Source organism: Coloeus monedula, assembly GCF_965178545.1.
Source record: "Coloeus monedula genome assembly, chromosome: 8".
Lineage (NCBI taxonomy): Eukaryota > Metazoa > Chordata > Aves > Passeriformes > Corvidae > Coloeus > Coloeus monedula.
The window spans coordinates 38532021-38547449 of NC_138788.1; the positions used below are offsets into that span (position 1 = coordinate 38532021).

General features: G+C 41.0%; 1 protein-coding gene across 2 annotated transcripts in view; it reads left to right on the forward strand.

Annotated features, from left to right (window-relative positions):
- The window catches only part of INPP5A (inositol polyphosphate-5-phosphatase A), a 193731-nt gene that overhangs the window by 84088 nt on the left and 94214 nt on the right, over window positions 1-15429 (forward strand). For both annotated transcript variants that reach the window (XM_082285746.1, XM_082285747.1), the window contains exon 5: window positions 14172-14235. In XM_082285746.1, the coding sequence (XP_082141872.1) occupies window positions 14172-14235 (64 nt within the window). The remainder of the gene's footprint in view (window positions 1-14171; window positions 14236-15429) is intronic.

Below are 15429 nucleotides of genomic sequence, written 5' to 3' on the forward strand. Positions count from 1 at the left end.
CATGTGCCTTGGTCTTGTGCTGGGAGAACTTGCATCTCCTGAGCTGGGCAAAGAGGACAGCGGGACACAAAGCCTGACCTCCGGGAACGCAGGCTGTATGGAAACGGTGTGTACTGAGTGTACAGTGTGTGTACGCATATGTACATTGAGAGATGTAATGAAGATTCAAAATGTCTTGACAACAAAATGTGAATGAAGCATAAACTTATGCTCCAGGATTAAGATTTAAGTTTCTGTCTATCTGGGTCAATGTTTGAGGTTACTAAGTGTTTGAGTCATTGAACTTTAAGACTGCATTCATCACAGCTTCCTAGACTAATATAAATTTCTTCCCATTAAGTCAATAAGCGTGGTTACATCAGACAGCAGTTCTGTCTAGAAACTAAGATTAATGTCCATCATAAAAGTGACATGAAGAGACAACTTGTTTGATTTATACAGACTATTTTTATCTTCTCAGTTTTAAAATAAAATTCAAGTTATTACTTCTATTTATATAGAGGTTTTCTTTCTCACTTCCACTATTACTGAAGCATTCCTTTCAGATGGTGGCTGCTTGGTAATCCAGGTGTGAGCCTGTAGGATAAAAAGCCCTTCTTGTGGATGTGCTAATGGCACAACTGACTGATACATTGTGCTCCTTTGAAAGAGCCCTTTTTTTTTTAGGCCTTTTAATTCATCTGTTTTCTGTAAGAAAGCATATTCCAGTTTAAAAGTGGAAATTTGTTTCCATTCATTTGTGCTCAAATTGACATGTAAGAGCGCAGTAAGTGTGGTAGTGCAGCAGCACAGCGTGGCTCTTGAGCCTGGCTGTAATTCCAGGCTGGCTGAGCGTGTGCCTCCATCCTTTGGGTTGTTGTCAAAGCTGTCTCTGAGCCCGCGGTGCCCGGTGCCGTCACTGCCAGCTACGCAGGAACATTGGCATCATCCTGAGCAGGAAGAGATCTGCAGTTAATGCCCTTGGAGACTGTAATAAAGTCAGGCCTCATCTGCAAGTTTGGAGGCTTCTAGTCTGCATCACCCATGCTCCCTTTTATCAACTTCCATGTGATCGAGAAGCATGTTACAGAGCCATGAGCTTTATTTGTGCAGTGGACTTTTTGTTATTGATGGATCAGCTTCACAAAGTATGTTACAGTGCTCTGCTGTTCTTGGAATGCTTAAAATATTTTTTTTTTACTGTTTCCTATCTCAACTTTGGAAAATAATGGTAATATGGTGGTGCTAGCAAGGCAAAAAACAGGGTTTAAGGCAGTGGTGACAAAACTAGTAAATGAAGTAATCTTAACTCTCTTTTCATATGCTCTGTAGAGTCCTTTGATTTTGTTTTCCTTTTTGAATTTGTTTTTTAAAAGTCAGGCATGCACATTGAAATGCTGCCTTTGTAAGCCAGGCCCCCACCTGAAGCTGGTAAAGCCTTTGAGCACAGTTGTATTGTTTCTAGTTCAACACCTTGAATTCCCTTGTAGCAGTTCAACAGCTGAAGTTTCATCTGAGACTTCCAAAGGTAAAGCATTAATGGAAATGATTAATTACAGTTACAAGCAAAATGTGGCAAACATATTTCTAGCAGGTTCTTCCTAAACTGTTAGTGATATTTCATTTGTGAAATGGGCTTCTGCAGCAGGGAGGGTGCCATCCTTCCATGTTCTCCTTACCACAAAGCTGGATTTCTGCTTCAGGATAAATCCGAGCTGGTGTGCCCAGGCAGCTGGCAGGTATGGGCACTTCCATCCTAGTGCCTTGTTCATCTCCAGGCTCTCACCAGGATAAGCAGATCAGAAAGAGTAAGCCAGCATTTGCTTTCTGTTCACTGTTTATGTGATGTCTGTCATACAGGGGCAGCCTCACAAAGTGAGTTCCCTGTATGTCACAAGTGTCCTACCTGCAGCCACAAAATCACTGGAGTTTCTTTTCCTAGCATAAGTAGAATCTTTGGGATTTCCACAGTGAGAAGATGCCTTTGCTGGGAGTCCAGCCTTTGCTTGTCTCTGCTTCGCACAGACAGTGCCCTGGGACTTGTCAGACCCCCCCCCCAGTGAAACAAGGAGGAGGCAGTGGAAACAGACCATAGAAAACCTTTTCTTTCACTCAGACTTTGTAGGATGTTGAGATGAAAGATAATTAAGGAGTCCTGTTTGCTGTATTAGAAGTGAGTCAGAGAGTGACAGTTTCTGGTTTGTTTATAAGCAATATGTTTGGATTGCCAGAATTTTCAGAGAATAATGGCCTTGTCTGTCATCGGAGCAATGGAACCTGCCTGTCTGTAACAAACTTCAAATGAGTGCGCTAAATGCCTTCTAATTGTAAATAGTCAAGAACGAGTTCCTTTAAAATATTACTGCCTTAAACCAGTACACCACTAAACTGGGTATTTGTTCAAGTTGAGATGCAGGCATGGCTGGTTTGGGGTGCACAAGGCATGTCAGCATTGCTTTGAGCTTAAATCCAGGCTCTGCATTGTGCCAGGAGTTTGAAGTGGTGGTCCCAGCAGTTCTTCTATTGCTAAAAATCACAGCCCAAGCAAAGTACTTATGAATGTACAAAATGTACAATATTATTGAAATTTGAAAAATCAATTAAAGCTTTTTTGTAATTGTCTACAGGCATTCCATGCTCTGGTTGAATGGCAATTTGTAAACTGGTTAGGTTCATTGTTGCCCATCTCTTAGCATTGATTGTCCTTTAATTAACTTATCTCTATAATGCATATAATGTGATTCCCAATAAAAATTACAGGATTTTAATTGAAATTGAAAAGTTCTGAAAGGTAGAAATAAAAATAATATGTGTTATATATGTGCATACTCCAACCTGCATGGACATTCTGAAGAGACTTTAATAACAAGGCAGGTTTTCCATGTGATTTAATTACCAATAGACTTAACTGAGCATTTAAATTAGAAGAGTATAATCTGGTTTATTTCATAAAGAAAGGCTTTACATCTTTATGTCCTTATTGATTTGCCAATACCATTTAATGAGTTTCAGTTCACAAAAGTTACATTAGTTGAAATACATCTTTGGGATCGGTCTATGTAGCTTTATTTTGGAAATGCAACCACTTGAAGAAAATGCTGAGCATAATTTAAAATCAGTTACAATGAAGTATTGCTCTGAAGTGTACATGAAGAAATGCAAAATGGCAGCATGCATTCAGTTATTCTGCATAATCCAATTATTCTCTATAATTCCAGGAAAATTAGTTTCTTGTCAGCAATCCTGATGTTTTCTTACATTTGCTAAATCAAACATGCTGCACATGTTTTCATTTACACTTTTATTTTTAGTTTGCATACACTGAAATTTTTTTTAAGATTCTTCATAACTCAATTTTCAGTATTTTTACTGAACTGTGACAGAGTAATCTTAAATTGTTGTACTATTGCTGCTTTGGTTTATATCACTATTCCTTTATGGAATCAGTGCAGTAACTGGTGCAAAGGGCACAAGGGCTTAAAATATCTAATCACATAAATCGCATTGCTCTTCATGTCAGTGAAGTGAAGCTTGTTAGGAAATACCAGGTTTGGCTCCTTGTTGGCAATAATAATAATTTTCAAAAGCATACAATCTGCATCTTTGTCTCTGGCTGAAATGGCAGCGTACAGAGCAAGGCAGTGCAGTCTCTGCACTGGGTCAGTTTTGTTTGCTCAGTCAGTCCAGTGACACGTACAAGGCTTAACACTAAGTCTCTGTATTAACAGCATCAAATAAAAGACAGAAGCTGGGAGAGAGACTTCCTGGGTTTTAGTATAAAATATTTTGTATAAAACTGCATCTACTCGACCTCATGGTTGAGTACCATAATAACCATGTAGAAAAACCGTAGAGTAGAGTAGAGTAGAGTAGAGTAGAGTAGAGTAGAGTAGAGTAGAGTAGAGTAGAGTAGAGTAGAGTAGAGTAGAAAAAAATAGTAACTTTGTGGTTATTTTTTCTCAGTTGGCATGTAGGCTTTGTGCTGGATTCTGGCTTTGGCTCATGATGGCATCAGTGCTGTCACCAGCAGCATTCCTGGACAGCAAGCTTGCCGTTGTAGATACTGGATTTGCGGCTGTGTTACAATTCTGGCTGTGTGGCTGCTCAGGAAGACTGTTACAGAGGTACCAGGTCAGTGTAGCTAAGGCAAAGGCACCAGAGAGGTACAGTTGAAATTATTAGTCCCATCTTCTCCAGCAGATTACCATACAATTGTGTTTTCCTTCTTCATCTGTGCAAGAACGAGAAATGATGATTTCAGTGTCCTCGAGGTTGATGCCCTTGCAAGAAGCTGTTCTGTGCCTCAGACCTGTGACCCTCTTTTGAGGCTGCCTTGTTCTTCTGCAGTTCATCTTTGTTATGTTAATTTAAAAATTTAACAGGTTTATTAATCCTGCAGAATTTATTATAGTCAAACATGAGATATTATTAAGTTGCTATTGTACAGAGCATTTACCTTCACTGTTGGAATGACTTGTCCTCTGCATTGGCAGACACAGAAACATTCATTTTGTTTCCTAATTAGGAGAGCTGCAATCAGGAACCATGACAGGGTTCAGCTCCTTGGTGTACAGCATGCCAGGTTCCATAGTGCAGGCTTTATAAAATTCTCTTTAATTCAAGAACAGAATATCATTAACTTTGTAAGTGGATGAATACAATGGACAAGCAATTTAATTAACTTCTAACATTGGATGTTGGACAGGAGACAAAATGAAATTATGCACATATTTCTTATGCAGGCAGTCAACCTTGAAAGGAGCTTGATTGTGATGGGTCAGACAAGGGGACAGCTTTTTCCAATTATTTGATGTTTAGTCCTAGAATATGAAATTTGAAATTTGGTACTTTGTAAATCAATCATCTCTTATTTTGAGGCAGCTACAAAGGCTCTCTGAGATACAAAACAACCACCAGTGACTGTGACATGCTAAATACAACCTTTTACCACATGGTACTTTCCTCTTTGTAGATGACCTGTATCATGCTAAATGAAATGGGCATTAATGCCACCTCATCAAATTGAATTTGTCATCTTGAGTGTATTATGTAAGAATATATCAATGAAATACTGTATTGATTTAAAGTTTTCAAAATTAAAATTATTCAGCATCGACTCAGTGTAGTAGGAGTCACGCAGCTTACCGGTTTCTCCGAAGATAAAGGGCCTTTTTTTTTTTTACTGGAAGAAAACTGTGGTAAAGCATTAAACATCCGGCAGTCTTTCCATCTGCTCAGAAGCCATCCAGGTTGGGTCCCAGTTCCAGAAGCACTGCTGAGGGCAAACCCCATCCTGTGTGACACAGTGGGGAGGGTCTGACAGTGGCAGCGCTGCGTGGTGGCATGGCAGGACGGGGTTTTACTGATGCTGCTCTTCCTGCCAGCTGGCCCCGGCTGCAAAAATAAATGTGAAACAGAATATAGATGAAAAATAATATTCTGCACTTGCGTATTACCTTCTGCAACCTGAGATTCAAGCTCTGTTTCTTGAAATTCAGGAAGCGTTGCCACTATCCACATGATAAATCTGGATCTTTGGGTAATTTTTTGAGGTTGTCAATAATTTTTAACTTCCTGTGGAATATTTTTGGCTCTCCATAAGGGTCAACACTGAAATAACCATGAGCATTTATCTGTGTATCTTTTGCGGAGAACTTGCGCTTATTCTCTGCTGTGCTCACAGTTGGAAATTAGACTTTCTTTCTATCCCTTCCCATCCTGAGGAGCTGGTGAATATTCTGAGCAGGGCAGGGGGTTTGGCACTGTCTTTGAAGCCCTTGGTGCATCCTTAGGAGAGGTTTTGCCTCTCTGACCACACTCACCCCTTGCCATCAGGCCCGTTAAAACTGACTGGGGCCGAATGCAGAGCATGGCCCTGAACTGCAGCTCTGTCTCCTCTATTCCGACAGCCTCCTTTCTGCACTGGTGCAGAGCCAAGCTGCGTGCCTCTTATCCTGATTGGGGCCTCCAGAGTGCTTGAGTAATAGAAATATTAAATAACAACGTGATTAATGACTTTGTGAAGGCTCTACTTTGCGTTCAGGAATATTGATAAGTGGCGCTTTTTATAAGTGCTCAGCACACATACACTTCCTTTAGCTTGGGTTGGTTCCTTGGTCTGTCACTAATCTTGGTTTTCAGAAAAAGAACTTCTGTCTGATTTTTTTTTAATTTAATTGACTTGTAATTAAAATATGAAATCTTTTTGTGAAATATGTCAGTATCAAAAGTGGCATTAAATATTCTTTTTCCGTGCATTAGGTTACATATAGGTTATTCATTTACTCCCTGGACGTGTTTATATATAGCTCAGAGGTTTTGTTTGTTAATTTTTCTCTTCTTAAATTAACTGGTCCCAAACAATGTTTTAAAATTGAATATGACTTTTCATTTGCTGTAACAAAATTATAAAGAGAAGGTGGTAGAGGTGGATCATGTTAGTTGAAGGTCCCTCATTTTGTTAGTCTTCAGAATAAGAAAATGAAAGCTGCTGGGGCTACGTTTTTGTTCCAGAAAATGCGCTGTGCTGGTTGCTGTTAGCAGAGACCTCTCTGAGGTATCTGTAATGACCAGGACTGCAAGCAAGTCTTTTTTTATGTTGATCTCTTGAGTAAGAATTTTAATGACTTGGGATTTTAGATAGCTTAGACTTTTTGAAACAGTTACTCCTGTTTGTCATGCAGACAAATCTCAACCTTCAATGAAAAAACAGATAACCCCATTTGAAAATAACTACATCTTGTTAAAGACACTAGAAATAAACAGTACAAGCTATAAAGCGATGTATGAACACTTATGGATCAGTTGTTTCCTGAATTGCATTTAATTTGACTATTATAAAAGCAAAAACAAAACTAAACAGAATTTATTTTTGAATTATTTGTATTTTTTTAGTGGCAAATTTGTAGTGATTATCCCCCTTCATAGTTCCACTGTTATTGGTCTCACACTTGAAAGGGCTGCTCTGAAGAAATAAGAAGGAAGAGTGAGGAAGCAGTGCTTGATGTTACAGGTATGTCTGCTGATGCTCAACTACAATTGACCAGCAGAGATTGCGGCATTAAAATGAGGATGTCTGGAAAGCACACTGAGTGTGCTGACAGCTCACTGAAGCTGGGGACATGGGCAGTGTGAGGTGATTCACCTGGGACAGAGCAGTCTGAGGTGGAACTTCCCAGCCTCATGCAGGTGTACAGCTGGAGGAGTCGGTCTGAAAAACTGGCAGATCCATGAAATAAATGGATTACAAATAAATTAGAATTTTTTAAGGCAGAAGAACTTCTAAAGACAAAACCAGTATGTGGAAATTATTTTAGAAATGCACAAGGATATTTGGAGGTATGGATCTAATACAGTTATAGTCAAGAAATTCCCAGGATTTCGGGTCTCCTAGAGCTGACACCCTTTCTTATCCCCACCAGCTGCATCTGCTGTTTCCAGAAGTCTCTAATGCTCCAACAAAACTGACTTAACTGGGAAGTGGGTACTGGAGACATTGCTAAGATACAGGTGCAGGTGGCTTCTTCACAACATGGGTATTATAAGTAAAACATATGTATTATTTATTTATGGACATTGTATGTTTAGATTATGATGCATAGTATTGGTTTAGGTTTTATGGAGAAGGAGAATCTGCAGTGCCAGTCCTGCCACTGGTTTTACTCCTTCTGAGTGGACAGTTTGGTTTGTTTTAATGGAAATATCACATGTAACTGTACAGGTGTTTTTAATACAGACCAAGGTGTGTTTCGAGAGTTTTTGAAGTCTGTCACTGAGTAGTTGGAGCCCACTCACTTTGACACTTTATTAAAGGTGTAATTATTCAAATACTGTTGAAATGAAGCTGATACCTGTGTTTGTGGTACAGAGCTGCAGGAGCGGTGTGTAATTGTTTGGAATGGTCGGATTGGGCTCCGTCTGTCTGCGCTTCAGGTGGAGCAGGGCTGTTCAGGCAGTCTCAATGGCACTTTAATTGTATGTGCTTTAGCTGATAAGTCTAATTCAGGAAATGATAAATTGCTGGACACCTAATTTGTTTGCAAATAAGAAGTGATAGAGTACTTTATAATGAGTTGATCTGTGTACCCAGCCTGGTTTTTTAACCTTGAATGGGTATTAGACGGTTGGTATTAATTTGGCTGTAGTGGATTGAGTGCGCGCAGAACCACAGGCAAAAACTGTACCATCACTCGTGTGTGTTGGTACTTCACCATTTACTGTTCAGGTGTGTTGGATCCAGCCTGTCCTGCAGCCTGCCCTTCCTTTGGTTTTGGGAAAGTGGCAGTTTTATCAAAACCGACAATTTATGGCAAACTAAGGGCAGGTGTTTTCACAAATTGTTTCTAAACTGCCACAAAAATCCAAGATAGTCGTGGCTTGTTTCCCAGAAGAATTTTGGAGCTGTTCTGCTGTAGCTGTACCCATGGCAGGGTACCCTGCAGACCAGGTGCCCCATCAGCTGGGGCCATGCTCAGGTACCCCCACAGTCCCTGGGAAGCCAGGCCTGGCCAGGAGCAGGAGGGCACCTGTAGCCTGGCAGCCCTGGCTGGGGTGGTGGTGGCGGCGGGCAGCCCCTGGGCACAGGCAGCCATCGTGCTGGTCCAGGCCCCTGTTTTCTCCCATTTCAGATTTTTCTGTTTAAAGTCTCTTAAACTTCACTGTGACATAAATGACTCCAGACTGGGAGTCTCCGTGCAGTGCCCATGGCAGCTCAGTGTGACATTGGTGGCAGCAGCAACCAGTGTTGGGCTGGTCCTCCGTGAGAGGTGGCTGCTCACAGACTCCATCTTGCTAATGGGAAACTAATGCCTGCTCTTGATGTTCAGGTTTATAAACATGTGAAATACTTTTTTAATTGTTGGTAGCAGAACAGGCGGACAATCAATAGAGTCAGGCGTGCCAAACTCACTGTTGACATTCAGCAGAGCCAAAAAGGCTGGTAGGAGATAAGGGCTTCCTGTCAGCAGTGCTTGTGCTAATTCATATTCAGACATTGTCATGTTCCATGATAAATGAATTCCTTGAACTATATTGATATAGTAGGTTAAACATTGAAAAAGTTGGGCTGAACTTTGACTTTAAATATTCATTAAAGCTAATTATGGATTTTATGACTACATGAATTACAGTTTCTGTGTCATCATTGGCAATTTATTTTAAATATATTTAAAGCAATCTTTATATATTAACTGTCACATTTAGTGAGGTAACATAGTAAATGTTTACTCTGTACAGTAATTAAACTTTTATTCATCTATTTCCTTTTTGCATTAAATCTCCGCAGTTGAAATGGTGGACTTTAAAAAGAAATTATGCCAATTAACTGTTTAAAAAAAAAAGATAGCTATTTAAATGTTCAAAATTTTGTGGCAAAATTTCTGTATAATTAAAGGAATAGTGCTTTTAATAATGCCAGATCTGTAATCCATCAGAACCAATTGTTTCTCTTGCCATCAGCTAGTTTTCCCAGATGAGTCTTTCAGTATGGAATAAGGAAAGAAATCTCTACTACCATAATGAGTATCATTCTGGAACCCAATTAAATGCAGTGAATGTTCAACTTCAGTCTGCTAACAGGGAGAAGATGCCTGTTTTTTTCTCCATAATACATTTTTGCGGAGATGTGAAGCTCTTCTAATGAATGTGTTCACCTTAGGTTAAATGTCGCTCTCTGTGTCTACAGCTGCAGTACAGGCCCACACGCAGACATGGTAGGAATAGCCAGGTACTTCTGTCAGTCCGGAAAAAGCATTTTGTTAATAGCAGCATTGCCTGAGATAAAATGCCTGGCCTTTCCCTGAGCTCCTGGGCATTTCCGTAAGGGCCATTCTCACAAAAGCCAGGACGTGTTTGCCTGTGTACTCTGCAGTTAGTGACCGTGATATCAAAAGAGGTCCTAGGAGTTTACAAAGGAAATTTTCCCTGCTGTACCTACCTGATTATGTGCTGGTCTGACTGATTATAGGGGTGTTAAAGCCAAGCTGTTGGTTATAGTGAGCAGGGGGCACAGCAGAAGAATCAGTTTTACCATCTTGTGTGTTTCTAAAGAACTTGGCCAAGCTACAGATGAGTATTGTTCATGATGTGCCACCTGACTTTCTGTTTTGGTACTGAGTTACTGACAGTGACTGTGTGGTATTTTCTCACGGCCACAGGTGTTGCTCTGAAGGGTCTGTGTACTTCTGGGCGTAACTGGGCACCTCAGGCTCTGATTAAGTCCTTTCTGTCTTGTTAGCTCCTGACTTTATTAGTAAGGTATAAATCAAGGATTCATAGAATCGTGGAATGGTTTGGGTTGGAAAGGACCTCAAAGCCCATCCAGTGCCACCTCTGCCATGGGCAGGGACACCTTCCACTGTCCCAGGCTGCTCCCAGCCCCAATGTCCAGCCTGGCCTTGGGCACTGCCAGGGATCCAGGGGCAGCCCCAGCTGCTCTGGGCACCCTGTGCCAGGGCCTGCCCACCCTCACAGGAGAGAATTTCTTCCCAGTTCACCTGGCTGATCAGTCCTGGGAATAACATGTGCTGTCCCTGTATCCCTGAGGATAGCCCAGGACAGACCTGGGCTGGTCTAGAAGCTTCTGGTAGTACTGAATACAATGATCATGATATGGTTACAGACTCAGGGGTTGCCAGGTTGGCCTGATGAGTTGGGAACTTTCTGATCTGAGCCTAACTGTGAGCTATCCATTCATCACTCTGCCATAAGGCTACTGAAATAGAATTCATGACTAGTCTGTTTGCAGACTGCTTGGAAGATCAAGCAGAGAAGCCTGTGGCTGCTGCCTGCACTTCATTCCAGTGAGACATCCGGTGCAGCAGAGCGTGTGCCATCCCCTGTGCATTCCTTGGGGCAGTAGTGCTCCGCTCAGGTTCAGAGCAGCTGGTGGGAAGTGTTGTGCTGTGTCTGAGCCCTGACCTCAGAAATTAGGGTGCTCTGGATGCTGGAGATGAGTCTGCAGACCAATCTGTTCAGGGGTGATTGCAGCGCTGTCTGGAGGGGCACAGCTGCAGAAGGTGCATCATCCCTGATGTGTGGTGAAGTCAACCTCAGGGGCCCTCAGTGTTGTTTACCAGGTTTCTGCTCTAGAAAGGCTGTGGTGAGAGGGCTGCACTATTCCCGGATCTGCTGCTTCGCTGTGGCGCAGCCACTGATGTCACTGGAACTGAGGAAGGAAGGGAGGGACAGTGCACAAGATGACAGCTGAGGTTCCATTTGAGTAGAAGCACCAACTTAGAGGTGGCGTGGAATTTGTGCTAACAGCAGAAGTCATCCATTTCAGCAACCTTTCACGTGGAACAAATAATAGCTTTCTTTCTTTTTGTTTGAGATGTTTAAAAGTTAAGATGTTTGGGTGGTTTATAATCTGTAATTGTGTTCCTGTGTTGTATCAGTTAGATATTGTATCTGCTGATGCTGCTGTATACACCAGTACTGCTTTTTCCAAAGGGTATTGAAAATGTAAATAAGAAAATAAAGCAAAGCTTTTAGACTTTAAATTAATCTCATTTAACTTTATTGTTAAACTGACATTTTATGAGAAATAAATTGAATTAACATAATTGCCTCAACAAAAGGGCCTAGGCAGTAGGCCCTGGAAGGTTTTATATATTTCATTGTGTTAGGGCAGGGAATTATAAGTGCACTCCATCATTTTTACAAGTTTACATTTATGTACCTAAGCCTGATTAAGTCTATAACAATGCGGAATAGCGATACAATAGCAAACAATAGCAATAGCTATAATTTCCTTTCCATTATAGTTTTGATTCTTTTTAGTGGGGTGTTTGGAATTGCGCAGTCCAAGCCTCTCTGAATGTTAGTGGTATCAGTTCCTGAAACTTGACAGAGTTACTTCATCACTGTCACAGATTCATTGTGCACTAGTACTTGATACTCAGTGCCATAATTGTAGACTATCAAACCAAACTTTTGCTGCATAAGTCTTAAAAATGAATTTTAAAAAATGAGATTAAAGCTGTACAAAGTCAAGCAATGAGCAAATTGTGACACTCAGAAATGAAGTTGTAGCTTAAGCATGAATGGCAGTACTGTTTTTAATAGAGTTATGACACCCTAAGTGAAACAAGGTTTAGAGCATCTGATTTTTTCTTGGTTTACTTGTTGATATGCGACATAGAGAAGCTTCAGAGTTCATAATTCTGTCACCTAGATTTAAATTGTCACCTTTTTTTAACATTATTTGTGCCTGATTTGGATAGGTCACTATTTTCAAATACTTTTTTTTACTTAGTCATAGATTTTCATCTCAGCTGTGACCTGGGGAATTCCAATGAGAATGAAGGGAAAAGCTTACCAAAAGGGTGGTCAGACATGGGAGCAGTAGCTCAGAAGGGAATGCAGGCTCCACCTCAGGAGAGTTCTGAAACTCCTGGGCAATGCCCTGAGCAACCCCAGTGACAGCCCTGGAGACCTCAAAGGTCCCTTCACAGCATGATTCTGCTGTCCTGCATTGTGGGGGAAAAAAGAAAAGCTCTCTTAAAAACATCACTTAGATGTTACAGGTAGGCTGGATTGCCATGTGTTACTGTCATAGCCTAGGATTTCCCATTGCAAGATCCCTTTTTCATTTGCTTTTAAATTTTTCAGACTTGAGGCATTTGGAATGGTATTTTCCAGGTGCTTGCCAAGGCTCCTTTTTCTTCTGAAAGGCATGTAAGAAAAAAAGCTGTATCCTTATACTGAGTTCTTAAACAGTATTATTATTGTATAGCATAGTTACTTTATATATGTCAGATTTTGCCCTATGCATTGAAGAAAGAGATGGGCCAGATGGGAATATCAGGGGGCAGTGTTTTTGTCTTGTTCCAGGATTTGTCTTTTCCTGGCAGTGTGTCCTTGTTGCAGCACACTTAACCTTGAGTCCTTCACAGGAGTGTCTCCTGCAGTTCCTTGTTCACCTCCTTCATGTTATAAAAAAGAAACCCAAAGGCCCAAGGAATCTGCCTGGGTCACAGGGACATGTACTCATCAATTAAACACGCAGCAGTGTTTTCTGTTGGATGGACTAATATGTCAAGGAGATGGGCCGGACCTCATGTTTGTGCTTTTGACAAATCAGCAAATGTCTAATCTCTGGATGTGCAGCATCTCATAAATAATGCAGCAGTCGCTGAACCAAGCACTGCTGTGCTGGGAGGGGCTTTGTTGTTGGAGAGGAAAAGATGGAATGAAACTAAATCATCCTTTTTGGTTAATGCATTGCTTCTTTTATTCTTCTCAGTGAGAGTTTATCCAGTAACAGGCTGGTTTTCTCTCAGTTTCTGTTCGGTGCTCAGATGTATTTAAAGGCTCATCAAGTTCTCATTTTAAATTTATAATTTTTTTTTTAATATTTCACTATAAAATCTATTTGCCCTGCTTTTTTCTCTCTTACTTGATTTTCATTTACTCTCTTCTAATATGTAATTTTCCTCTCATTAACTGGGGAAAAGCAGCAAATGATATGTCTGTGGAGAAGTCAAAGCAAGCTGCAAGCTCACGGTACTTGTGTGTGTCATCGTGGCAAAGCTCCCATGACACAAATGGAGCCAGGAAGGGACTGTGAGCCTGAGCACCAGAGCTGGGCAGCCCCAGAGGGTCACGGGAGAAGGGGCATGTGGAGAGGTGCAGGAAAGCTCGTGGGGTTGTCCCTGTTGAGGAGCTATTTAAGTTTCAGGGTAGGGAAAAACCACATCAGGCTGTGTTGGGAGGTCGTGGAGCCTCTTCTGCAGAGGCTTTAGGTGCAAGATAGAAAACTTCAAACTTGCCCTTGTTTCCTGTACCACAGACTCTAAAAGCTTTGGTTTTGCTCTGAAAGTGAAGGAAAAATTGACAGGTTTTTATAACAGAATTGAGGGTCTAGGTTTGGGGCTCAGACATCTGTCTGTGCCACCGATCCCATCCATCCCTTTGGTGTTTAAATGTACACCTGTCAGGGCCCTTATCATGGTCAGTCAGCTGTTAAAGATCATCTTTATAGAGACTGATGAAATTTCAGAGAAGCAACAAAAGAAATTAATATTTTTATAGATCTTAGAAAATGTAAACATCAGTCATTTTATTTATTAGTATTTAATTTCTTTAGTTTGAGGGTTTTTTCTAATTGGAAAGCCTGATGCTCTTTTTTTTAGTTTCGTTAGCCAAAGTATATATTTTTATAATTTCATGTTTTATTGTTGGTTTTTTTACAGGCTCTAGGAAGTTTTTACTTTCTTCATGAATCTTTGAAAAACATCTACCAGTTTGATTTTAAAGGTAAGCAAAGGAACTAAATGTTTTTAATGGTCATTTGGCTTTATACATCAAGGCAGCTTTTCCATCCTCTTTTCTGACGGTGGTACCTGGCAGTGTTTTCATGTTATGCAGACTCCTGTATAATGCAGGCAGGTCCCTTGGTGACAGGTGTTGCTTTTCTTACCTTTTATAGACCTTTCAGAAGAAGTCAATAAACCGGCCACAGGTTGCAAGCCAGAGCATTAATCATTCCTATGCACCTTAAGGTCCATAGTGACCCTGAGGATTTCACAAGAACTCTGAATGGCCACAGGGTTCTTCCATGTAGATCAGATACAGGACCAAGACCTTAACTGTCCAGCAGTGATGGTCATTTTGTAAAGCAGCTGAGGTAGATTTATGGCTTAAATTACTTGGGAGCAGAGCAGGTCAGTAGGAGGGTGGCACTGTTTTAACCCACACTGATCCTTCAGGTTGGAGATCTTGCTATGTCTCACAAGTTTGAAAGTAATGCTAGGCTATATACGTTAAATATGAAAAATATCATAGAAAATTATTGAATGCTTCCTGAGGTGAATGTAGAAAAAATTGTATAAAATTTACATTATTTCAGTTGAGAACTGTATATATTTAATACAAAAATATCCTGAGCTTCATTTAGCTTACCGAGCTGAGTCACATTAATGCTACATCTAGCGTCCCATTAATGTGAGGCACTGTTGAAATGATGGTGACTATGGACTGAACTAATTGTCCTAATTATATAGATTCATTATTTTTGTTCCCAGCAGACAGATTCTCTCTGCTCATGTAATTGAGGGTACAGGGTCTTCCTGCGCTGAAATGTTTGAACAGTAGTTCTGTGTATGTACAATTCAAGACTTAGCCAACATAAGTCCTCCTGTTACCTCTGGGTTCAGTGCTGAAGGAACATTTTTGCTATAATGTCACAGACAGAGTGATTTTATTTCTGACAAACCATGTGGGAACACTCCACAGTGGAGTCGGCACTCCTAAGAGAGGTCGTACCTAGGCTTTGTCCCAGACAAGAGCAGTTCTGCAGATGCTCAGTAATGAAGTGTGCACATGGTGGGGACACTGGGGGAAGCTGGGGGGCTCCCAGGTGGTCCCTGGGCCCCGGGTGGAACAGTCTGCAGTCCTCTGCTGTGGCTGTTTATTCCCTCTGCCGTGCAAATGGCTTTGTGTGCCAGTGAT